This window comes from Sphaerodactylus townsendi, linkage group LG01 (assembly GCF_021028975.2).
Source record: "Sphaerodactylus townsendi isolate TG3544 linkage group LG01, MPM_Stown_v2.3, whole genome shotgun sequence".
Taxonomy (NCBI): domain Eukaryota; kingdom Metazoa; phylum Chordata; class Lepidosauria; order Squamata; family Sphaerodactylidae; genus Sphaerodactylus; species Sphaerodactylus townsendi.
This window is the reverse complement of record NC_059425.1, coordinates 73,531,252-73,557,065: the sequence shown is the minus strand read 5'-3', so window position 1 is coordinate 73,557,065 and position 25,814 is coordinate 73,531,252. Positions and strand designations below refer to the sequence as shown.

Here is a 25,814-nt window from a genome sequence, read left to right as displayed (position 1 = left end):
CACCCAGTGACTTTTACATACACTGTGCACAGGCTGTTATACTTGGCCCTTGGCTCTGAACTCTTGCTTGTCAGTGTAGCATAGATGTTAGACTCCTGGCCTCTTAAAAGCAAAAGGGAGAATTGAAAGAGACTGGCAGAGTCTGTGTTCTCAGGGGCAAGGAAAGGAGCCAAGGAGGTCCCTTCTGCTGGCTCTTTTTACCATTCTGGATGCTGTTGTCTCACGTTCCATAGAGTGATATATCTGACCTGGAAGTGGATCTGGAGAACCTGGAGAGAGAAGATGCACAGCTGGAGGAGCCCTGCCTGGTTCGGATGTGTGACAACTCCAAGGGGGTTCAAAAAATACTGGAGGCTTGGAAGGAACTGCAAAAGCTGGTGTTGGAAAATGCTGTCCGTGGACAGCATGCTGTTCGTTTGCGACAATTCTTCAGAGATTATTTGGCCATTATGTAAGTCAGCTGTCTTTAGCAGTCACTTTGTATCTCTGGAATCTTTAGTTGCAAGATGGCCTGAAACATCCTTTAAAATTCTGGGTACCACTGCCCCACATGTGTGCACACACGCATCATAACTATATAAAGTGTTGTACAATTTATACCATGTAGCCTTGTAATGGATGTTATGGTTTATATTTTATCCAGCAAGTATCCTCCTTCTACAAAGATAGCTGCCTCAGGAAGCAGAGCTACTCACAAAATGCCACTGCTTGGCGTGGGGGTGGGGGCTGTACATGGAGCTTCCATGTGGAAGCTGTGTTCACAGCTCATTTGGGGAGGGGGTGAAGCTAAGCTCTGCCTTCAAAGTGGTGGCACTAAGCTTCACCCACACTCCTTTTTAGCCCTTTAAGACCTTTTCCCAGCTGCACAGTGGCTTAACTGGAAAAATGGAAAGGGAGGTTGCTGGCCCTCAAAGGGTCTTAATGGGATTGTCATTTCAGCAGATGGAAAGGATAAGGGGGCAACGGCAGCAGTGAGGATGTGACATGTGGATGCCACTATTACACTGCACAATTGCATGCTCACTGTTACTTTCACTGTAGAAGATGACTATTCAGGACTCAGTGTGGAAACAGCTCTAGTCATGTCTCCGTTTAGGTGGAGAAGCGAGTGTGGTGGCAGCTAGGAGCCACTGCTGGCTCATTGCTATCCATCTATTTACCCTCCTTACTTTTCAAGGAGGCAGCCTCAACTCCTGACTGCTAAGGCAGTGCTCTGTACTGTCAACAAGCAGCTGCTGATGCCTCATCCTTTTCACTGGCAGGGGCAAGGGGAGAGAAATAGGTGGCAGCACATGCATCAAAAACTGAGGAGGTCTCAGATCCTTTGGGTGTTTTAATCCAGCTACCACTTGGGGTGACTGTGGTCTCTCCTGGGGCTCCAGGGCCTTCCCAGCAGAGTTAACCTCAGATGTAATGCCCCACTCCAAATCTTGTATGGAGTTCCAGTTAGCTGCAGTTACATCCATCGATATTTCTCAGTGATTAGCCTGTCTCTCTTTCTTTGACTCCCTAGCTCCTGGACCGAAGACACCCGTGCTCAAATCTTCTCAGAGAGTCTAAACAGTGCTCATGGTCTACAAGAGAATCGGTGGGAGGAGCTGGAGAGCAACATTGAAACTAAGTTGAAGGAGTTTGAAGAGTTGGCAGCTGCAGGGTGGGAGCTGGTAGCTGAGGAGCATGACCTCAGTGAGATGGTAAGTGGCAAAGGCAGCTGCCTGGAACCAACCTCCTGGGACCCTGTTGAATATTCCTTTGAATATCAGCCTTTCAGCAGTCATGGGACATTGGATTGCTCTCTTTGTAAATGCATGTGCTTGGCAAGGTGCCATTCAGAAATGCACCTTGCATCATGAGTAGCCATTTCTAAGGGACTGCTCTGTTCCCCAGACTGTGATCCTAGAGCAAAAGAGTATTCTGTTATACAAACTTCCAAGTGGTCAGTCTCCATACTCAAGTTGATTGCATGAATCTGCATGTGCTCTAAAACTTGCTCCAGGTTCCCTGCTTTAGATAGGTAGATGGGACAGGGTTTTTCATCATTGTCCTTCATCCTGGAATTATGTGCCCCAGAAGATCAGGCAGGCCTCTTCCTTTTTGGTCTTTTGGGAACATGACTTTATTCCAGGAGTTATTTGGCATTTCTATTCCTTGCAGCTGTTTTATTCTGTAAATTCTATTGCTGATTGTATGGCTCTTTTATCTCTGCTGCTTTTAACATTTGAATATTTTCTGTAGGGTTTTTTGTTACTGTTTTTATGATTGCTTTTAGGCTGCTGCTGTTTGCAGTTTTGAATCCCTGAGATTTATTTTAAATATGTTTTAAAATCTTATGTTGCGAAATGTCTCATTCTCTTTACATGTGAAAGAAAGGTAAGGTATAAATCAGGCTAGAGTCCAGGTCTCTCTCTCTTTTTTGGAAGGGGGATCTTTGTTAAGGACAGGTGGTGAGTTTTTCTTGTGCCCATCTGGCTTTGGTATGAAAATAGACCCCTATTAGTTTTCAGCAGCATGGGGGCAAGCACTCCCCACTCAGGGGAAGAAGAAAGAACCAACTTCCTTTTCTTTTGAAGTCAACAGCTGAGAGTTGCTGCCACTCTCAGTCACCTAGCATCCAGATCATATCTAAGCATTTGCCAGAAAACATGTTGATTGGTTGCGGAGAACCAGTTATTCAGACTCAGGAATTCTAATTAGCCAAGTGACATCAAGAAGGGGCAGTCCTAATGCAGTCATCATGGTTACATCTGATGTAAAATTTAACTGGATTTCACTCTGCAAATGACAGGAATTTCATGAGAGGGAGAGAACTTGAATCAAGACCTTTTGATTCTCACTGGAATCAATTATTCTCTGAGATCTGACCTTGTAGGTCGGCTATGTACAGACAATACAAACATTTCTTTCATATGCACTTTTAAAGTGTAGAAGAATAGAAGAGTTGGGATTTATATCCCCCCTTTTTCTCCTGTAGGAGACTCAAAGGGGCTTACAATCTCCTTGCCCTTCCCCCCTCACAACAAACACCCTGTGAGGTAGGTGGGGCTGGGAGAGCTCCTCGAGAGTTAGATTCAGTCTAGACCCATGGCCTTCCACTGAATCCACCTCTATCAGCCTCTGTCAGCATGGCCAATTGGCCATGCTGGTAGGGGCTGATGGGAATTGTAGTTCCTGAACATCTGGAGAGCCGCAGGTTCCCTACCCCTGGACTAGCCCAAGATCACCTAGCTGGCGTGTATGGGAGTGTACAGGCTAATCTGAATTCCCCAGATAAGCCTCCACAGCTCAGGTGGCAGCTCAGGCGGCAGAGCTGGGAAGAAACCTGGTTCCTCCAGATTAGATACAGTAGTTGGTATGATTCATATTGCATTGTTCTACAGATGTGATGGGGCAGAGGCCTCCATGGAACATGCACGGCCTGCTGTGTGCATTTTCAAAAGGGATGTTTCAATCCATGGGTGCTAGCAGCAGGGAGGGTGGTGACTGCAAACAATTTAAATAAAAATTCTGTCCACAGCTTTCTAAGGTTTGAGCAACATTGTTTTACATTGTTTTACATAAATAACAGTAAGAGCATCACAGTTGTACCATCAATCCAAAGAGAGTGGTGATAAGAATAGTGTACCTTTGTTTCTCACAACTTATATTTTATTGTACGTACTTGATTGTAATTTGATGGTATTGCTAAGGGCCAGATAAACTACTCTGGGACATCAGTTGGTTATCTGAAGTGGATTCTGCATGGGCCAAAAATAGCCATGTGAAAATGGTGTAAAAAGGTTTAAAGCGGTATAAAAGGGTTTACACCGTTTTCACACCGCTGTTTTTGGCCTATGCGGAATCCTCCTTAGACTTAGAAGATTCCTTTGAGGCAGTTTTATTAGTGAGTTATTCATTCAGTGAGGCACATGAGCCACCACCCTTGCTAGTTGGATCCAGAGGTGGAGAAAGCTCAAACACCACTGTTCAGTGGCAGCCACAGTGTGTGTGTGTGCGTGTGTTAGAGTCAATCCATCTCATATCGGTTCTTCCTCTTTTCCTGTTGCCCTTGACCTTTTCTAGCATTATTGACTTTTCCAGTGACTCCTATCTTCTCATAATGTGGGCAGAGTACGATAGCCTCAGTTTAGTCATTTTAGCTTCTAGGGACTGTTCAGACCTGATTTGATTTAGAACCCACTTAATTGTCCTTTTGGTGGTCCATGTTGTTTGTAAAACTTTCCTCCAACACCACATTTCAAAGGAACCTTCCTCCTCTTGAGGTTACAGAATTCATAAGCAAAAGAGAAGAGGCAGAATATCAGAGTAAGACATTCTTGTGTGATGCCTCTACTTTTTTATCCCCTCCCCCCACTGCCTTTAGATAAAGGAGCGAATGGAGGAGCTACAGAGCATGTTAGGATGGGTGATGGTGCGTTGGCGAGCACAGAGTTCTCAGAAGGAACCTGGCACCAATACTGGTGGCTGGAAGAGTCAATATGGCACTCAGAGTGTGCCCAAGAATGATCAGGTTAGTATGGAACTGTCAAGTGGCTTTGTGAGATCCATGAAGTGACAAAACAGTCCTTTCACGAAGCAGCCACAGAAACAGTATAGAGCAGATTGATCTGGGATGGACGTTATAGGTGGGCTAATAGTGTGAGGTGCCATTTGGTGGCTGTGTCCCCTTCCATGCATCAAGATTGATAAAGCAAAGCCATTATCCTAGTTCAACCTCCCTTTCTCTGATCTGCAAAAGAACGCTAACCTTTTTTGTGAAGTTGCAGAAACTTGTGATGCTGAATCTATGAAGGGAATATCTGCCTCAGATGGTTATCATGGGAAATCATGAAAAAGTATCGTACAGTTTGAACATCATCTCATAGTTGTACCTGAACAGCAATTCATTTCCCATTTTCCTCATGTGAAAGTCAGAACTTCATTTAAAATGCCATGATGCATTTTGCTCCTGTTTGAATTAATAATTCCTGAAGTCCCTGGGCTTGGCCATGGATAATTGACTGAATTTGCACATTTCCTATTTACCTGCCCTTGCTCTCCATTACCAGAACATTTCCCCATTTTTAAGCATAAACTGAGTGTGTCCAGTGGGTGGTCCTCAGATGCATTTTAAATGTCTTCAGCTAGTTTCCTCTAGAGATTAAAGAGAGTTTTCTTCCTTCCCTAACAGAAGCATAGCACTCTGTATCCATCCATAAACTGCAACAAGTCACCCAGCTAGCTGTACTGGACATGCTTCCCTGCTCTGTCCTATTTTCCCAGCATGCAGATGTTTGAGTTCACTTGTTACATCAGCTTCATCAAATGGGATGCAAAAGCTGTGGAAATCCAAGGATTAAAATACCGTTAAAAAGCTTGCTGGATAGGGTAGGTCTGATCATCTGTCAGCCTAACCCAATTGCAAGATTATTGTAAGGATAAAAGCATTACTCTGAGCTCTTTGAAAGAAGGGCAGAGGACAAATGAACAAGTTCTACATAGATGGGTTGCTCCATTTCCCATCATCTCGGGTCTGTTTCATATGGTATCTAACTCTGCCTCTTGAAACGAAAAGGCATTTTTACTCCTTTAAAAGCTGCCTGGTAGACAAAGCAGATGTGACATTAAGAATTGTGGAAGGATCTCCATTATTATTGCATTGCTGTTTTAAAATTGTATGTAGCAACTGGAGAGGAGCTTGATTTGGATTAGGAGGTGCAATTTCAGGACGGGAAATTGGTGCACTACAACCCCAACCTGAATTCCCCCTCTTCTACCTCCCCCCACCCACACAACTGCAATTTACATTTTAAGGTAACGATTTATTCACACATTTCCCATCCTCATGTCTAATTTAGCTATAACATGCTGAAATTTAACAGATTATATTATTCCCACCTACAAATAGACTGCACAGTCTGGACAAATTCAGCAAAGATCACTGTTCAGAAGGAAGGGAACAGGCAAGAGGGATCCTAGATTGACGGAAGTACTGAAGCTTGTTATTACTGCAACACAGTTCTTTTTCTTTTACGATATTTTCTTGCTTCCCAGATGAAAGTAGCCCCTGAAATAGACATGCCTGATGCAGATGGCATCCCAAGACCCAGTGTCTCTGAAAGGCCTCCATTCACATCACTCTCCCTTGGAGATGGGCAAGAGAGAATACATGACCCTGTTGCAGACTTTTCTATTGACGATGTTCTCCCAGTATCTAAACAGAACTTGGAAGAAACAGTAAACTGCATGCCCTCTGAGAAGGACACTCCCAAGGAAACACTGACCCTGAAACCAACAGAGAGTCCTGTGCTGCTGATGCCAAAACAAAGTGCTGGCAATTTGGGAGGCACAGTGAATTTGATCTTGAGCATTGGCAAAAAAGGGGAGGTAAAGGCAGGAGTACCGGCATCAACAAACCAAGTGAGAGTACCAGCATCAGTGAAAGAGGAGGGCAAGCACAAGGTAAGGTGTTGTCATGTTCTAGTCATTAGTAGAGCTCCTTGGTGTCTTCCACACAGGGGATGTGTGCCCCTAGTGCGATGATGGGATCTTCTGATGGGTGCAAAGCAATTCCAAAGTGCTCAGGCAGGAAAGAGCAGGGGTATGAGTTGGGGGTGGTCTGCCTTACTGGTTAAGGCATACCAGTGGATAATTTGAAGCTCCCAGATAGCAGCAGGACATGTGCAGTCTAGATCATGGAGAGCAGCAGCCCTGCAGTCTGGGCTTCTTTTTATAAACTGCTTCAGTGTTCACTTGTAGCACGTTCTGCTGTCTCTCCTCATCACACCTGCCTCCTTATCCTTCGGACTTGTAGGAGATTATCCTTACTGCTCCATCACTTTTTTTTGTCTCTTTCTCTCCTCACATCCAGCTTTGTGAAACTAAGCCCTCAGCCTATAAAACCTTTTGGAAACGTTGCCAGGGGCTGTTAGGAGATACTTTGGGTAGTTTAAAGAGAAAGAAAAGGCCACTCCACCAGCATGTGGAAGAGGTAAAATAGCTGGAGCAGGGATGCATGCATCGGAAAATAGCTGCATGGTACAACAAAGTTTTTCACTAACTCTTTCAAATGCAGCTCCCAAATGCACTGCAAGCAAACTTGCAAGTCTCAAAAGTCACAGACATCTCTTTCTCCCCTTGGACGTGGCTCACGGGCCCACCTTTCTTTCAAGCACTGGTTTTGAATTACCCAATTAATAATAATATAATGCCTGATAATGAGTTGAGGATGCCAGGAATTCAGAGTAGAGAGAAGAGTAGGGCATTGGCTTGCTTGCAGGTGAATTTTTATAACTACGTCCTATTAACAGTCATTGATTCTTCTACAGTCTGAAAAAGTGTAAAGGACATAATTGGAGACTTTTGCAACTGTGCAGTTGCAAAAAAATTGTGCTTTAACTACTGAAATACTATTTGTGAAAAATCTGGAGCTCCTAGAACAGGGAGGAGTCATACTGTGGCGGTCCCATCCTTAAAACACAGCTCTCGAACGGCTTCTGAACCAGAAGCTTCCACAGGAACTGCAACAGCTTGTGAATCAGAGAGGAGAGTTCCAGGGGAGTTCTAGAAAGCCCACTACCACGGAAGGGAATGCAATCTCAGCCCTGGAGCAGTAGCAGCTATTGCATTCAACTTATTGGCATCTTCAATTGCTGAATCTACTTCCAAATGTACAGAAATTGCAAGAGGTTTCCTGTCCACAGTGGGAAGAAGATTTGTGAGCAGAACCAACTACAAAATTATGGGGTTTGATGCCTCTTGATTTGCCTGCTTTCTAGAAGATGTATGGGTTAGGAAGGTTTTAGATCACTCACAGGGTATCTGCACCCAAATTCTATTGACTGGAAACCATTGCAGGGTTGTTGTGATAGGAGAAATGTTAGAATCCATATCCCAATTGTGGGGAAATGCCAGGATCCTAGCTGCCATTGGCTACTTTTGTGAGGGGCGCTATTAAGTGATACATTGAGGTGATGCAAGAGGAAAGTCAAGATAATTGAATTACCTGTGCTGTGTAGCAAGTCTCACTAATGCTTCCTGACAGTAGTTCAGTAGGTGGTCCCAGCTATGCATTTTCTTATATTTCTTGAGAAGGATGCATTGTAAGAGTGATTCTGGAAGGTAGGTTGTTGTCCTACCAGCATGGATCATTACTCGGTGTCAGGGCAGGAGTCATGCAAAAGAGCTTTGATTTATGTGCTCTGACTACTGCCTTTGCAGGTACTCAAGGTGACCCATACCTTGACTGTGTGTGTGGTTTGATATCAAAGATGGAGGTCTTCAACCTCTGAATGTATTAGCCAGAGGATACTGGGGTATAAAGACATGGGGGGGGGGTGTCCTTGGGTCAACAGTGGAGATTTGGATCGGGCTACCCTCCCCCAAGTCCTAGTCCAACACTGTAACCACTACTTGATACCACACTTGAGTGGGATATAATAATGACCTGCTTTCATTGCATCTCCCTCCATTTCAGGCTCCTGAGTTTCTGATAAATGATTGCATGCTGAGGTTTACTGGTAGTTTCTTTTTCAGAGAACATAACGCTGAAGTGTGTGGGGTGCACTTTGCAAGAAATGCTATTCCTTTTGCTAACTGGTTATGCACCCCTTCCTCAGAAAACCCAATGAAGTTGTATCATGGTACTTTGGAACTGTAGTAGAAGAAACTGAAGAAATCCTAGCACCTGGAACCTGTATTGTGTTGTTCACATATCTGGCTGTTGCGTAGCATGAATGAAGCTTTGTGTGATGTGTGGTCAAAAGCTGGACAGAAGGAGCATGTGTCAGTGCATGTGTGCAGCCAGGATATGTAGGTGTTTGAACTCCAGTGATCTTGAGTATTTGGATGAGTTATCTTACATGGCTTCCTTCTCTCTGCAGGTGAGCACCTGTTTGCAAGTGAAGGAGGACAGAGATAAAAGAATTACTTGTAGAAGCTCAAGCATGGCACAATTTGCTAAGCAAATGACAACCAGAACTCCATCTTCGCTGCTTCCCTGTCCAGGGTGGGGCACCACCACCTGCCACACTTGGCCAGAGATCAGCAGCCACTCTCACTTGAGGAGCCTGAGCAGAAAAGGAAAAGGAACAATGGAAGATTCCCAGTTACTCGCCTTGCAAGGGATCGTGGAAGCAGATCTGAGTGATCTACAGCCTGCCCAGGAGAAGAAGCTAAGTAGCACCTGGCCCCCTAAGTGCAGCAGAAAGGCACAGACCTTGCACTCACATTGCCTACCACGCAGAAAGCTGAAAGACTACATGAAGAATTCACTGGCACGAGCTATCAATGCTGAGTGTGACTCAGTTGGGAAAGGATCTGAATGGTGTATGTTTGTGAGAGATAGCCAACGTCTTAGTAGCTTCCAGGCACTTCCAGAGAGGATGGGCTTATGCCAGCATCTTTCACTAGGCTCCATTCTGAGCCTGGAGCTCCCTAAAAATCCCACTGCCTTGAAGAACATCCGTGATGCCATCAGCGTATCACAGGAGGGACTAGCAGATAGAAAGGAAGCAAACTGGGCCAGTGGGATGGCTCTGTGGAACACCAATGGAGCAAAGTTACAGGAGAATGATACCAGCCTGCAGAAGAGAACACAAGAAGTACAGTCAGTCAGATGTCAAAAGCCACTTGGGACAGGGGATGTTTACCATAAGTTCCCCAAGAAAGAAAGAGGCACCTGGTTTGAAGAGGTGAGTTGCAACCCGAGCTACAGCAAGCAGAAGGCTAATTGCATTGCTCCTTGCAAAGAGAACAGCCAAAGTCCCAAGAGTCAGAGCACTTACAGCGATGAGTGTCTGAATTTCAAGCAGAACCAGCTGTCCTGTATCGGTGTGTTGCATGAGCAGTTAGGCTGGGAATGGGACAGGCGAGCTGTCATACTGAATACCATTGGCAGCACCAGCAAGGGGTTGCAGGAAAAGGAGCCAACTGAGTACACAGGCAAAGTCGGAGAATCATCTAGAGTGAAATTCAAGCCCTCCCCTGGTGCACAGAGAAGCAGTGTCAATGCAGCTTCTAACACAACCAAAGTTAAGGACCCTGCAGCAAATGTGATGCCAAGTAAGGAAACTAGCCAGGGTGGGATAGAAGGAAGTTGTGAAAGAATCCCACCTTCACTGGACCACAAAGGATTCAAATCCCCAACTAAGACTCTGTTCGAATATGAACTTGGCTACCAAGAAGACATCCCAGCATCTTCAGGTCTAGACTTTTTAGTCCAGACTCCAGGACAAAACACATCTGAAGGGCCAAAGCTGCCTGGCAGGGAAGATGTTTGTCACCCTGCCCATGAATTGTTTGAAGAAGAAGAGGAGGAGCTGCAGACCATATGGAATAATGTGGAGAAGAACAAGAGAAGAGCAGGTGTCCATGGTGACCCAGAGAGAAAGGTAGACAAGGGACAAAGCTCAGGTGGTTCTAGTGGAAAAGTCATCCTGACAACAGCAGATAATGTGCTGGTGGCGAAGTTCAAGCTTCCTACCTCTGTGCAGCCACTTCAGGGGAAAATGTCCAGTAATGGGCTTAGTAAGAAGAGCCGTTCAAGTCAGTGTTGGACATCTTTGCCCTCTTGCCCAGAGCCATCTGAGAGGACAGAGGTTGCATCCATGGGAACAGTTCCAAACATCTGCCCAGGGGACCAGCTGAAGCTCCAAGAAGAGAGCAGAGGGATCAACAAGGTCAGAACACTTGTCTGTCCGTGTATGTTCTGATAGCATTTTTCTGTCTGAAAACCAAATGTTTAATTGTTCCCCTCCATAGATTCCCAGACTGTATGGACAAAGGAGATACATAGTACAGATCAAGACATCTCTCTCTTAAAGAGGAACAGGAAAAAAATGTGTCATAATCTAAACCAAATGTCTTTCTAGCAAGACTCTATAATGTAGGCCTGTTTCGGGGCCATCAGGCAGTGGAAATCAAATTCAGAACTGCCTGCTTTAAAATAGTGGCTGTTTCTATATCAGCTATTATGGGGTCAGTCCCACAGAGAGTTTTCTGTAAATGTGATTGACCACAGAGCATAATTTTCTTGCCTCTCCCCTCTGGTTGCAGCCCAAAATGCTCCTTGAAATTCTACCCCTAACAGCAATTTGGTTTGTGGGGGGTGGGGGTGGGGGGCAAGAAAGTCATGCTCCACAGGCAAAAATTCTTCTGCAGAAAACTATAAGATCCATCCTTAGTTTGGAATAGACAAAATTATAAAATATATATTTATCATAAGGACTCCTAATTTCATCCATACCAAGTATTAGCGCAAAAAGATATTACTACTTTTTCTTTAATAACATAAAGTATATTTGGTCCTTATGATTACTACTGATTATCATCACACTTTCTATATTAAGTCTTATTTTGATAATCTACTAACCTTCAAAACCACTAGTGATCAGTTCATTTTGTCTGTTTTACCCAAATAACCAAGATTTTTCAATTATCTAAATATTTAAATAAATTATTTTATTTGAGTAACGAAATGCGTTTGGCCATTTCTGTTAACTTGTAGAAACTTCAACCATTCTTCTATTGTAGGTATAGCTAGACTTTTCAGTTTTTGCACCTATAATATTTTTGCTGCTGTTCCATATAGAAAAACAGATAGAATATTTATTTCCAATAATTTATACACTTTGGCATTCCAATGTTTTCTGTATTGTTTTTCTTTTTTTGACCCAGTTGGAGTATGTGTGTGTGTGTTTTACTTAAAATACAATTGCAATGGTTGCTAGCCGCATTTGGACCGACAAAGTATTGTTGGGCTTCCCAGAGCTACTAAGTTTTTCCTTTTTTCTTTTGGGTTCTGCTTTTGGGGCACTTAATTACTTCCTGTTCACTTGTGAGCCATGAACAATTACTTGGGCTGCAATGGGGAAAGTAGTGATTATAGCCTACCAAGCAAAAAGGAATGATTAAAGATCTACTCTGGAGTACACAGGCCAGTAACATAAGTGATTAATTAATCAGAAACACCCACAACTGCACCAGGAAACAAGAGGGGGATACCAAAATGTAAAGGGACAACTGCAAGGAGAAGTGGAAGTTTTGCTGAAATGAGATTTACTTTAGTGTCAACATGATAGGAGGATCTTGCCATGGAAGACAGACATTGCTGGATTCTTATGAGGAATAGAAGAAGAAGAATTTGGATTTATACTTCACCTTTCTCTCCTGTAAGGAGACTCAAGGCAGCTTACAAACTCCTTTTGCTTCATCTCCCCACAGCAGACACCTTGAGAGGCAGGTGAGGTTGAGAGAGTTCTAAAGAACAGTGCATAGCCCAAAATCACCCAGCAGACTTCATATGTTGGAGCAGGGTAGCAAATCCAGTTCACCAGATAAGAGATCATTGCTCATGTGAAGGAGTGGGGGAATCAAACCCTGTTCTCCAATTTAGAGTCCTGCTCATAACCACTACACCACACTGGCTAGAACTCCCTATCAAGTCCTATGGGGTACCACCATTTCATTTGCAGCTAACTGCGGAAAAGAAACACTACAGCTGCACTGCGGAGTGATAATATGAAAGCAAATATTAGACTGTGGCTGCACCTACAGAGAAGTAGCTGAGTTAGTTGTTAATAGTAAGCTTAACTGAACAAGCTGAATGAATTGTTTGTTCAAGCATCAGGTATACTCATTTAATCACACCTGAGCAAATGCATGTAGTACTGAACTGGCCAGGGATTATGAAAAAGGAACTTCAGTTGGTCAAGTGCATGCTGGCAGTTTGAGGAGAAATTTCACTGTTGCTCATTCAGCTTGTATGTGTGTGTGGGGTGCAGATAAATCTTCATAACTGAGACTTTGTTGTGGGAGGTCAGTTTTTGTGCTTTCCCTGGGACAGCTTTTGTTTATTGCTGTCTGTCTCTTTTCAGCTTCTACCCAGTAAACTGGAGCTTCAGAGGATGGAAGGAACTCTGGAGAGGAAGCACCTGTTGCAGGCAGGAGGAAGAAAGGTATTGTCAGACCTGCCTAGTGTTCTGCATGAGGATGGGAAAAAGCTGATTGTCTTTTACTCTGCACTAATGTGGTCCCCATGGATTAACACCTCATGGTAGACATCCATCGTGTATCACTAGAAAGCAACTGCGTTTGTGTTTTCCTGTAACAAGTTAACAGTACATACCGTAACAATATGTATTGACTCACATAGATGCATTTGTAAATGTGTGGGGCAAATGAGTCAAGGCCTTTCCAGTAAAAAAAAACCCCACACATTTTATTCTCAACATTATACTGCTGCTAACTTTGATCCAGCAGCTGCGGCTTCATATTCCATTCCTACATGATACAACTGTTTAAAAACAAGGACACTCCTGCTCTGAAGAATTAGAAAACCTCTCAAGCAATGGTTGCTTATTTTTGGTTTCTAGAATAAATAAATTCCCCTGACCTCTTTTCCAACAGAAAGAGGGCTTCACACATGAGAAGCTTCATGAATATTGGAATCTTCCCAAAGCTTTTTCCTTTCTGTTTTGATCTTTAATTTGGTTCTCCTAGGCAAATTCTCGTTCCTGGAACACATTCCATACAGTGCTGATGAGACAAACGTTGTGTTTCTATCAAGAAAAGAAAGACACTCTCAAGGTAATTGTGTGCAGTGAGACATCCACAAAAGGATGGGGATAAGAAGCAGAAATTGCTATAGTGTAGGGAGACCATTGCCACTTACTCTGTCTTTCTCCTGCCTCTCTACCATGGCCATTGCATTCATTCCTCCAACATTTTATGTCCTCTATCTGATGGCGTCTTCATCAGTAATTGTTAGCCCTGACAGCACAATGTTAATGTTGGGGGGTTTTTTGCTTTGAAATTTGTCACATTCTGCACCAAAACAGATCTTCAACCAGTGTATGAAGTAGTAACTGCTAAAATCAATAAAACAATCCACAATCACATTGAAACCAATTGACAAACCTTAAAGCCCACAGAGCATCAGTGGAAGAAATGCTCAGTTAACCCACATAGACCTTTCTGAATAAAACAAAGTTCCCTGGGCAGCAACAAGAGCAGCAAGGCAGCCAAGTGGGAGAGTACATTCCAGAGGGTGGGAGCAGCCATTGAGATAAGCCTGCCCTGGAAATGATATCATACTAATCAGCAGTTTCTTTCTTCCAGCTGCAAAGCTCTTCCACCATTTGATTCCCAAACATTCAGATCTCAATACTCATGACCTGCCTTTCCCTGTCATTAAACTTCTACTTAGTTCAGTCCTTTGGGCATAATAGCTTGTCTCTTGGCCACTGTTTCTTGTTACAAGCTAGGCTTGTACAGAGTGCAAGGCAGATAAACTCTTGTTCTCCAGGAAACGCTTTTCTGTGCTGGCAAAGTAGTTTAAAAACCATTCTTTGTGAATTCTGGAGACATCATCACTTGCTTTCCTTTGCACAGCAGAGCTCCATGGTAGCCTTACCATTGAATCTTTGTGGAGCCATCTGCGCCCTGGAAACAGAGTACACCAAAAAGACCAACTGTTTCACACTGCAGTGAGTAACCCCAAGTTCCCTTTCCTGCTGTGGCTTCAAAAATGGGGGTGTGAGATATTTGAGGACTCCTCACATACAAATGAAACTGCCGCACCCCTTGAATTAAGGTCGCCATTGAAGATCCCTCAAGGTCGATGTACTTGCCTATTCAAGGTTGGGCAAGGTTGTCCTGTCCCTAAATCTTAGGTTGCTTTCCCATCACCTGCTAATGATTCTTTTTTAAAAACGGGATGCTGGAGAGTGAACCCTGGAACTTGCTGCATACCAGGGCTCTCCCCCTTTTAAGTTCCAAGATTGCTAGAGTATGAGGTTGGTGCTAGACTTTTTATCAGTTCCTCATCCAAATACTGTTTGTTCTCATTCTCTTCACATCCCCAGGTTGAAGGATGGTTCCAAGTATCTCCTTAGAGCTCTGACTGAACCACTCATGAAAGAGTGGGTTACCAAACTGCAGCAAAATTCAGGTAAGACTGAATACTGTTCAGGAAGAAGTTGGGAGTACTGGTAGACCAGTGGGAGGAAGGAATGGCCACCACTCAGGAACTAAAGGTATTTGGAGGGCTAGGCAGTAACTGTTAGCTATGTGTCCCATTGTGACTGAGACAACCCTAGAGTACTTGCTCATGGGAGGCACAAGGGAAATTGAGGCTCAAATTGCTGATAAGCAAAGATTGGTTGCACGGTTATATGAATGACACTGTCACCTGGGTTCCACCCCTTTTGTGCAAAATAGGAATATTAATTACCTATGCGCTGTTTCACATTTCCCAGTGTTACAGGTGCAAGCCTAAAAATGTTTTAAAGTGTGCACTTAAATATATAAATCGTGACTGAGAATAATAGGAGTTTGAACTTATATGCATCATACAGAAATGTCCATCAAAGAGGCCATAGCTCTGTTGAATGTGCTGTGAAATGGTCCTATGGTTACGTGTTTGAGAGGATTGCCCATATAAATCATTAAAATGTGTTCTGTTCACAAACACTATTATGCAAATTGATTATTCTTTTTTTAAAAGCAATTGCCCATGGGCTGCTTTCTACCACATACTTTTCTGTGTTTAAAGGTTTACATGAAATGGATTATTTCCAGTCAGCTTCCCAAGCTATCCAAAGGACAACCGCTGCTGTTAGGTGAGTGTTGTAGTAATGCTAGGCTGGAAGAAGAAGAGAAGAAGAGTTTGGATTTATATCCCCCCTTTCTCTCCTGTAGGAGACTCAAAGGGGCTTACAATCTCCTTGCCCTCCCCCCCTCACAACAATCACCCTGTGAGGTAGGTGGGGCTGAGAGAGCTCCGAGAAGCTGTGACTAGCCCAAGGTCACCCAGCTGGCATGTGTGGGAGTGCACAGGCTAATCTGAATTCCCCAGATAAGCCTGCTCAGGGAGGCAGAGCTGGGAACCGGGTTCCTCCAGATTAGATGCTACAGACAACAGCTCTTAACTCTGCAATGGAGTTGCTGAGTTAAAGTTGAAGTCGTGCCTTGATGGTACCACAAGGGAAGAGACGAGACGCGGAGATATCATCTGGTGGAGAGAGCCAGTAGCAGGAGAGCGCTTGGGATCCCTGCGTGATCACCAAGCAGCTCTGCCGTGTGCTTTCGTCCCCTCTGCACCTTTATTATTAGGTTTTACTGGGGGCGTGTAAAGGGGTCGGGCAGGCGGGCATGAGCAGGAGGGTCGGGAGAGCTGGGAGAACAGGAGACCATCATGTGATGCATGATCTCATCGGGCTACGTGCAGGAGGAAGCATCCGCGTCTGGGTCTAATCCTCACCTGGGGGCAAGGGCCCTTTTGTCCCTTTGTCTGGGACACCTGGTGACTGTGGGTTGGGTAGTTCATGACCCGGCAGGGACTCCATGGGGAACGGGGGGTTAGAGGAGCTGGAATGCGCTCTGAGAAGGCGTCAGAGGCTGGCATTCCAGGGTAGCATTCCAAGTGCTCTTTCTACGGTTCGCGGGCTCACTCCTACAAGGATAGAATTTATTGACCCACCCTTGAGATTGACTTGTCTTGCTGGGGACTCTTATTTGTTGGCAAGCAAGGTTTTGCTCAAGTAATTCAAGTAGACCCTTTATGTAAATTATTCAGATTTCAAGTTGGTTGGTAAAAACCAGGTTCTGAAATCTTTTTCTGTGTTCAAAACAAAGAAAAAAAATAGATTTTTAAAATTTTTATCATTTATTTCTATTCTCTGTCTCTAACTTAGTACATCGAGAGCCCTTTGAGTTTCTGTTTGAGTGAACTGTGATTTTCTTTCCAGTTCTCCTCTCTTGTTCCCTATTAGTGATAGCAAGCTCCTCCTTTTCCTTATGTCCACATGCCATTTGTGTAAGCTGCTGGAATTGTTTAGCCAATGCATAGGCTCTAGCAAACCAGATCTCCTCATTCAAAGCCCCAAGCCTGTGTTTAGTACAATTAGGACAAATTGGCATGCCTTGCCTTTGTGTGATAGACTGTCCAGATTTAAACTCTATGCCAACCAGCAGCACAATCCTGTGGAAATGGGGATTTGAATCCAGCTTTGTTTCTGCTGTTTCCATTCTTTAAAGTGTGATTCCTGGCCTTGGACCCTCCCACTTTCTGGGCCTTCATCAGCCCCTAACAAGGAAGAGCCAAGAGGAGTCCAAGTCAAGTGTCAGGCTGCATCTGCCTGCTGATACTCAGGATGACCCACTAGATTCAGCATCATCACTGTCAGGTGAGTGAGTAAAGTTCAGAGTCACTTGAAGACTTTCTCTTTGCTCATAGCCACTGCACCACTCCTTCAGCTCCTCAACTGTGGCCTGATATGGTAATGTGCTTCTGGCATCTTTGTGAGTGAAGTGCCATGTGAGGACTTTTTCTGTGAAGGTGTTATTGTAGAGGTGACATGGGAGCTTGGGAGCTTGAGTGAGCATTGCCAGCCTCCCAGTGGTGGATGGAGATCTCCTGGAATTGCAATTAATTTCCAGGCAAGAGTCATCAGTTCACCTGGAGAAAATGACTGCTTTGGAAGGTGAACTCTACAGCACGTTCCATTGAAGCTCATCCACTCCCCAAACCCCACCCTCCTCAGGCTCCACTTCCAAAATCTCCAGGTGTTTCCCAACCCAGAACTGGCATTCCTCGCTTGAGCCCATGCCAGTCCCTCATCCTTCGGAATCTTCATTATCTGGTCTGCAAAGCTCTTTGGAAAACTGCGTGGATAGTGGATCTTTACTATTTACCAAAAGATCCTTGGTCTTACCTTGCTTACTAGGATGCTGAAAGACATCTCTTCATATTAGGGGGGATGGACATCTAGATGGTTCTAGTACTGTAGCTGTGGAGTTTCTCCATAACCCAAGGGGGGTGCTTTCAAAAAGGCTTGTGTTGATTTTTCTGCCAAAGTGTAGTGGGGGTTGTGTACTTTTTCACACACATTGTTTAACTGATTTTCATCTTCTGTGTCCCCGCCCCCCCCACCCCGGTTTTCCAGAACCCCCTTTGATATGTTTCTCTTCAATTCAGTATATCTGGCTTCCAGACTGTTCCCTCACATGATGTTACCTCTGCAAAACTGTTCTCGCTTTGCAGACTTCATCTTCTGGCAACAAATTAGCCGTGTAAAGGGGCTTCTTTACATCTGTAGGCTAAGCTGGGATTTCTGCAGTGCATTCATTTAAGGGCTGGCCCTCCCTTCCCCTCCCCCCTTTAAAAAAATGCTGTGTGAAATCTCTTTTCCCACTGTGGACTGAAGAGAATGAGGTAGCAAGGGAGGAAAAGTCAGGATAAGGTAGCATTGTGTTGAATGTATGCCCAGTCAAGGAGCCCTGTTTCTTCCAAATAAAAGCATGTGAACAACTCTGAAGTATTCTCTCTGTGTGTATATGCATGTTTCCAATCTTCCCCTGGGGCAAACCCCCAAATATCAGACACATCATTCCACCTTGCTGGAATGGTCAAAATGTGGTGCTAGTGTATTTTTAGCTAAATGCTAAAAATCAGATTGGACCATTTTAAAATGTCCACTAATAGCATACTATCTAAACCAATAGACAGCAATACTCCAAAAAAAATTTGTTGGGACTGATAGTAATACTCGAAAAAGATTTGTTAGGACTGATCATGGGGTTGGGATCTTCCTTTGTAACACACCACACATAGAAGTCAGACCTATGCAATGTATGCATAATTTGTGATTTTTTTACAGGAAGGAATTCTAAAGCTGAGCCCATGTACCGCATTTTTAACTTTTGTCTCCTTTTAGGAAACAATCAGGGATCTGCAGCCTTTTATACAGCAGAACAGAGTCCAAAGCTGTGTTCACCTGCTGAGTCTCCAAGGGCACAAGATCCCATTATGTGTCAGGAAGATGACTATGGGCTTGTGACAAGCAAGAGGAGATCCTATTCCTTCACCTCAGGTACACCCTACATGTCTGTGAAGGAGAAGAAGTTGCTAGATAGGGGAGCACATCACATCACTCAGAACTTCTGAATCTCTTAAGGTTGTTCTGTTTCAGCTGTGGAATTCATGTCTGATCAGGTGCCACTGGCACTTGTGACTAAATGTATTCTGTTGTTCTTTGAGACAGACATGATGTCATAGTGCTATTTTCCCTGCTGAGGTGGGAGTGGGGGACTGTTTTCAAGGTTCTCCTGAAAGTCACAGGTATATGACTTCAAGTCACCACTAGATGTCAACAGCACACTTATTCTCAGATTCACATATCTGAGGCTGAAGATTGCTTCTGTGCATTTTCCATTTGATTCTGGGTTCCAATCAAAAGTAAAAAGAAATAGGCGTATGTAAAGCAGTTCCAAAGTGGTATTTGCATGCTTATTGCTTGAGGTGTAAATCTTGAAAAGCAATTCTTGGAATCAGATCTGAGAAAAGCAGCTTTGTGATGCCTGCTGTGAACATTTTACAGGGTTTATGCTATTCCTCAGACATTGGACAAGTCTTCGAAATACCTGAATTCAGTGCATAATTCTAAAAACGATAGATTTTATTTATTTTTTATTTATTTATTAAACTTGCTATACCGCCCTATCCCCGGAGGGCTCAGGGCGGTGAACAACATAAAGTCATACAAAAAACATAAAAATCTTAAAACAGGTACATTCTACAATAGGGTCTCATGAGACCATATATATACCAATTCTCTTCCAAAAATGAGTGAGGGGTCCCAATGATGCTAGGGGACCCCACTAACAGGGGGCGGGGCATCGCATGGCTGGACGAAGGCCCTCAGTAATAATTCTGAAGTATAGGTCTCCATGGAACTCTGTCCCGCAAGAGGGTCTCCTAATAGCTGGTGGTAATGTGTTCCACCAGCCGGGTGCCATAGCACCTGTCCGTGGAGGCCAGCCATGTCATCAAGGGGGCTAGGACTTCCAGTAGATTCAGCCTCTGCTGATCGCAGAGGACCTAGCCAACATAGAGAGTGGGGGTAATGTGGGCCTGTACGAGGGTCCCGGGCCGCGTAAGGCCTTAAAGGTCAACACCCACACCTTGAACATGATTCGGAATTCGATAGGTAACCAATGCCAGGGACTAGATACCAGGGACTAAATCTTCCTGAGAACATTGTTATTGTTTGGAAGTGTTTCTCTTCTCATAGTAGATCTGGTTAGTGAAAGGAACTTCATTCACTAAGATTCTTTCTTCACGGTTTAATGGATAGAACATTTAACGTGTTCTGCAGCAAAACAGTTTCTTCTTATTCCTTTACACATTTCAAGGATGAGCTTTGGTTCTGGGGCAGATAAACCTCAGCTCAGATACTGGCTGGTTGAATCCCCTTCCTCTGTCTTTTATTTGGAACAGGAATAGGTCTCCTGGAAGTAGAAGAGCCGGTATACTAAAAAATACCAACGAACCTTAAGGCTAAACTGAAGTATGTCTTTTTGTAGAGAGAAATCCTGTTACCTGTTGTCTGTTTTGCTAATGTGTTTCTGCTTCTAACTTTTGCCAAACATGTGATGTTTCTCTTTCTCTCTCTTTCAGCTACCTACCAGAAGATTAGTCCGTTGTCAGTAACTAAAGAGCCCTTAGGGGTTGGCAGCAGCTATTCAGTCACATTGTACATTGGAGAGCAGGCACCTGCTGTCCTCAGGCCTCGCTGCCATTCCTTCATGGCTGCTCTTGGTGGTGTCCAAGAGAATCTAAGCGAGAGAATCCAGGGCTCCTCGCCTCGCCAGAAGAACAAGTCTGTCTTCAGAAAGTTCTTTGGAAAGAAAGACTGAGATTCTGGCTCACTGCTTTCAACCTGGAAATGGGATATGTGATTCTACACAAGCACTAGGCCTGATTGCGACCAGTGATCACTCTAGAGATTGCTCTTTCCAGAGAGAATAGAAAGAGGAGAGAGGCTCTGGTCAAGGGGAGAGAGGCTCTGATCAATGAAACAGTCCATTAGACCTCAGGCATTTGCTTAAACTAATCCCTGTTTATAAAGCTTGAGGGAATACTGTGCTGAGGTAGAGAACATCAACCAATGGGATCAGAGGCCCATAGAAAAACACATCAGTCATTTTGCAGAAGGGTGGTATAATACAAGCTTCTAGGTCCTTTCTCCATGTATGCCTGCGTCCTGGCACATATGCATTACTACTGTATTTTAATTCCAGTGGTAGGGGTGGGGAGTCATGTTGTTTCACTTCCTTCCTAACAAATGTTTGCATGATTTGTGATAGAATCAACAAGGAAATTGTTTCCTTAAGCCCAGTTATCTAAGAATTGCCAAGTTTTTTAATTTGCTATCACTCCTATGCCTATAGCAGTATTGCGATCAGCCAACATTTGGCAAATGATAATGCTTATCTTTATTCCATGTGCCATTTCCTGATTTTTGCAGATCGGGCTCCCATAAAAACAGAATTTTTCCTTGTCATTTGGAAACACTGCTCTGCTGTGCACTCTCCCGATGCACCCTGGGTAACTGTGTGTTGGAAAGATCAGCACTGTACAAATGTAAAGTTAACATATATCTGACCCAAAGAGAGCTGAAGGCTGGTGAAGAGACTAGGAAATAATGCCTTTAGCGCCCTAATTAAAACAATTATGCCCCTACCTGTAATGTACAGAAATACAAATGGAGCATTCACTCTGATTAAAGGGACCTCATGTTCATTCTGCTTTTCTTTCTGTCTGCACTATAATGCCAAGTGCAGGAGCAAGTATGGCTTGTTTAGTTGCCAGCTGCATCGCTTACAGAAAGATTAACATCACATTAAAACACTCATTGCTGCCTGTGTGGTTTCATTCAAAGTGCGTTAGAATTAATTAATTTTCAAAGTGAAAAACTATGACTCTTAGTGAATCAGTACAAGGAACATTTGCAGTTTGGTTCAAAGAACAGAAATCCTTAGACGAGAAAGTGCTTTATAGGGGAGATGTATGCGGAAGGCTATAAGCAGAGAGAGCTCAGAACATAGTCTGTGCTGGTACCTGAGGGCCAAATATGAGAATGGGGGACAGAAATGGCAACCATTTAACTCTTTGTGTGCTCATTAATTCTTCCCTTTAAATACAGCTTCCAAGTTCCAACCCCCTGTTGCCTCCATTTATTTCCAGTGTTGGAGGATAAGGATTTTAAAAGCTTTGGGCACCTGCAGGGGAAGCGTAAAAGGCAGGGCACCACTCCCCCTTCACTTCTTGCCTGTTAACATTCTTCTGAACTGTCAATAATATTTTGAGGCTTTTGAGGTTTGCATTTGCCTCAAGATATGAAGTTCCACTACCAGTCACTTCTCAAATGAAAAGAGAGGAAAAATTTCCCACAGCATTCCAGTATTGGCCCAGTACAGGCACTTGGTTTAACACTGACAACAAAGTAAATGAGGGCCACACCACCTAAAATGAGGGCCAGGCTAGTCATTATGATGCTATTTTAGAGAAGAATTTGGCCATTTAAAAAGTGCCACAGGGACCCAATCACCTGCAGTGCGGTGAGACCAGGCAAACTTGTTTTTTCCCTGCATGCTTTTCAAGGGCCAAAATACGCATTTCAGCACCTGAAAAGCACATGGGGGAAAAACGATATTGCCTGATCCTGATGTGCTGCAGGTGATCAGGCACTTTTTAAGTAGCCAAATTCTTCTCTCAAAAGGCATAGGGGGGCATGGGTCAGACCCATGATTGCCATAACATCTAGTTTGGCTCTGAGAGCAAGTGAAAAGGAATGCAGGCTAACCCTAGGGCCCAGACCTGATGAAGGCTGGCATTGCTTATTTCTTCTTGCTGGGTCAAGTACATCACAGCACTGTCATTCTAGTGATCTGTTTCACACAAGTCAAAATTTCCAATATTATTTATTGTTATTTATTTACAAAATTTGTATGCCACCTTTCTGACAGACTATAACTTTTCTGTAGAAAATAGTGTGAATCTTGCATGTAGTTGGTTATATGCTTGAACATTCCTGTATCTGTGGTAAAAATAGATTTCTCTGTATGCTACAACTGGTGTACTCCATGTGTATTCTACAACTGATACAGTATAGTTGCTAAGCAACTGAGCTATGAATTAGAGAGTGATTACTTTGTATCTTACCTCTACACTCAACACAGTAGGTGCCCTCTACAGTACATGGATAATAGTGTCACCCTACCTTACAAGGCTACTGGAACAAGATAATATATCTGACACACTTTAATGTGATCAAAGTGTTATATACATCTGAAGTGTCATTAGTTTTATCATTAACTGTGCATGTTTCTCTTTCCTAATGTATGAAAATAGATAGCATTCCCTCCCAAGAATGTTGGCAGGGGAGGAAAAATAGATTGTCTAAATCAGGGGTAGGGAACCTGCGGCTCTCCAGATGTTCAGGAACTACAATTCCCATCAGCCTCTGTCAGCATGGCCAATTGGCCATGCTGGTAGGGGCTGATGGGAATTGTAGTTCCTGAACATCTGGAGAGCCGCAGGTTCCCTACCCCTGGTCTAAATCCTCAGCTTTGTTTCAGGAGCAGGGAGTACAGCAATGCGCATGAGCAAGACTATTACCTAATATGAGTAGAGGAAGCCTTTGATCCAGCGCCGACCGTGCTGGATCCACGCATATCAAATTAATTATCCCGATATTAACGTTTTGCTCAGTTTGGCAGGCGCAGAGGCTGCAGAGGGGCAATCAACACTGTTGTTTACACTGAAATTGGCACTGGTTTTCTGGAGAGCTGAAAGCAGCTCAGCTTCTTAAGGCTCAGGGGATTTTCATTCTTCTGTAAAATGCCCAGTGAAGACTGCTCTGCCTATTGCAATCTGCAAATGAAGATAGCTTTATTTTGTCTGAAAGCGACTGGGCTGTAGCTTTTGTAAAACTGGATGGGCCAAAGCATTTAACTGTATAAACATTGCCTTTTCCTAACATAAAGCCTGTCCTCGCACACACACAAAGCGGTAAGGACAGGGGCTTTAAGGAGATGGGACTCGCAACTGCTCTTTTTCTTTCCTTCTGTACAGTGCTGGTGGATTAGAAGTTTCACTTCAGGCCTTGTTGAGTTAGGATTGGTTGCCTAGCTAAGCAGGATTCCATACTGGAGTAATCCAGTGAGAAATGCTTGATGAAACTGTCTTCACCCAGGCAAGAAGTGCAAGAGCAGTGTGATGCCCAGTATTTCTTTACCAAATATCAAGCCAACAGGAGGGAGTTTTAAGTAGCTATTTGCAAAAATTTGCATGGGCAGACTCCACCGAAACAGTATATCCACAGCATGTTTATTCCCTTCTCCCAAATTCGCCACACTGGGTATCATAGAATCATAGAGTTGGAAGAGACCCCAAGGGCCAACAAGTCCAACCCCCTGCAATGCAGGAACACACATAGTACTTAGTCACAACTTTTCAGTCCATCTATTTACATGTTATATCTCTCTTAATATGGCGAAACCACCATATTCCTTCCTGCATGTTCATTATAATACCGTTTGTCATCAGAGCAGGAGGAGAAGTTAATATGTATTAGCCTATTAAGCATGCTCAATACATACAATCTGACACAAGCCTTGCCCTTCAGCATAGTCATCCAGCTGTCTTATCTTGTGCTGCCACAAGCATCCTCCCTTATGATTCATCTCCTCATTCCTAGTAGAAAACACATTTCTCATTTATCTCAGCAGAAGAGGTCAATTTTGCTAGCACTTTGAAAGCATTTGCCTTCCAAGCAGAGGCATTCCTCCCATTGGGCAAAGTGGGCAGCTGCCCAGGGCACCACCTTGTGATGGGCGACAAAATTGCAGGTTCGTTTGTGGGGGATTTTGTATTTTCAGTGTTTTTTCCATTTCTGGCCTTCAGGGGGTGCAGATTTTAGGCCAGCAGCACCAAAATTTCAGGGATTTTTTGGGAGACTCTCCCGATGATATGACCCAGGTTTGGTGAGGTTTGGTTTAGGGAGTCCAAATTTAAGGACTCCCAAAGAGAGTGCCCCCATTGTTTCCAATGGGAGCTAATAGGAGATGATGAGGACTAAGAATTCTTTGAGGAGTCCATGACCTGGGACCCTGAACCAAACTTCACCAAACCTAAGGTGAGTACATCATCGAAGTAGGGATCTCCCACACAAAGGTACTCTGAAATTTTGATGCTGCTATCTTAATAATTGCACCCCTGACAGCAGCCACCCCCTAAATTTCCCCGCCCATATGGGGGCATCAAACGCAGGTTCTGCCCAGGGCTCCAGTTTTCCTGGGTACGCCTCTGCTTCCAAGATTTTTTGAGTTTACCGGCTCAGGCCAAACACGTGGCTGTCTTCAGAATCTGGCAGAACTGAGCTCTTGATCATTTGTGTGTTGCTCTAGATTGTCCAATTTTGTCAAAATGCTAGGCTGCCCCTTCATTTGTTCTGTTCAGAGGAAACTGCATGTCTTGATAATGTCAGGTCAAGACAAGAGGCGATTACTAGCTCCAGTCTTGGTCAGTGCTTGCTTGCATTTTAACAGGAATTGAAACCAGATATACATTCATTCTGCTAGATCCTGGCTGGGTTTCTAAGAGAAGCTCAAGCCTTCTGGGAGCTGTGTCCTCCCAACTGGAAGGCTTTCCTCTGGATTCTATACTTCGGTTGAAGAGAAGGCAAACAATAACAACATCTGCAAATGGAGGGACGGGAGGAGAAGAAGAAGAAGAGTTTGGATTTATATCCCCCCTTTCTCTCCTGCAGGAGACTCAAAGGGGCTTACAATCTCCTTGCCCTTCCCCCCTCACAACAAACACCCTGTGAGGTAGGTGGGGCTGAGAGAGTTCCGAGAAGCTGCGACTAGCCCAAGGTCACCCAGCTGGCGTGTGTGGGAGTGTACAGGCTAATCTGAATTCCCCAGATGAGAGCCTCCCAATCCAAGCTGACCAGGGCGAAGCAAGAGCTGGGAATCAAACCCGGTTCCTCCAG

The 25,814-nt window shown here is 44.1% G+C and overlaps 1 protein-coding gene across 7 annotated transcripts in view; it reads left to right on the top strand.

Moving 5' to 3' along the window:
• The window catches only part of LOC125425723, a 67,587-nt gene extending 44,700 nt beyond the window's left edge, over nt 1–22,887 (top strand). For 5 of the 7 annotated variants that reach the window (XM_048483282.1, XM_048483291.1, XM_048483318.1 and 2 more), the window contains 13 exons: nt 234–451; nt 1,514–1,694; nt 4,361–4,507; nt 6,031–6,438; nt 8,859–10,655; nt 12,852–12,932; nt 13,477–13,563; nt 14,368–14,462; nt 14,841–14,926; nt 15,530–15,596; nt 17,014–17,162; nt 18,693–18,848; nt 20,435–22,887. In XM_048483282.1, the coding sequence (XP_048339239.1) occupies nt 234–451; nt 1,514–1,694; nt 4,361–4,507; nt 6,031–6,438; nt 8,859–10,655; nt 12,852–12,932; nt 13,477–13,563; nt 14,368–14,462; nt 14,841–14,926; nt 15,530–15,596; nt 17,014–17,162; nt 18,693–18,848; nt 20,435–20,673 (3,711 nt within the window). In that variant the 3' untranslated portion in view covers nt 20,674–22,887. The remainder of the gene's footprint in view (nt 1–233; nt 452–1,513; nt 1,695–4,360; nt 4,508–6,030; nt 6,439–8,858; nt 10,656–12,851; nt 12,933–13,476; nt 13,564–14,367; nt 14,463–14,840; nt 14,927–15,529; nt 15,597–17,013; nt 17,163–18,692; nt 18,849–20,434) is intronic. The other 2 variants (XM_048483301.1, XM_048483327.1) reach the window with 2 other exon arrangements.
• The last annotated feature ends 2,927 nt before the right edge of the window (nt 22,888–25,814 follow it).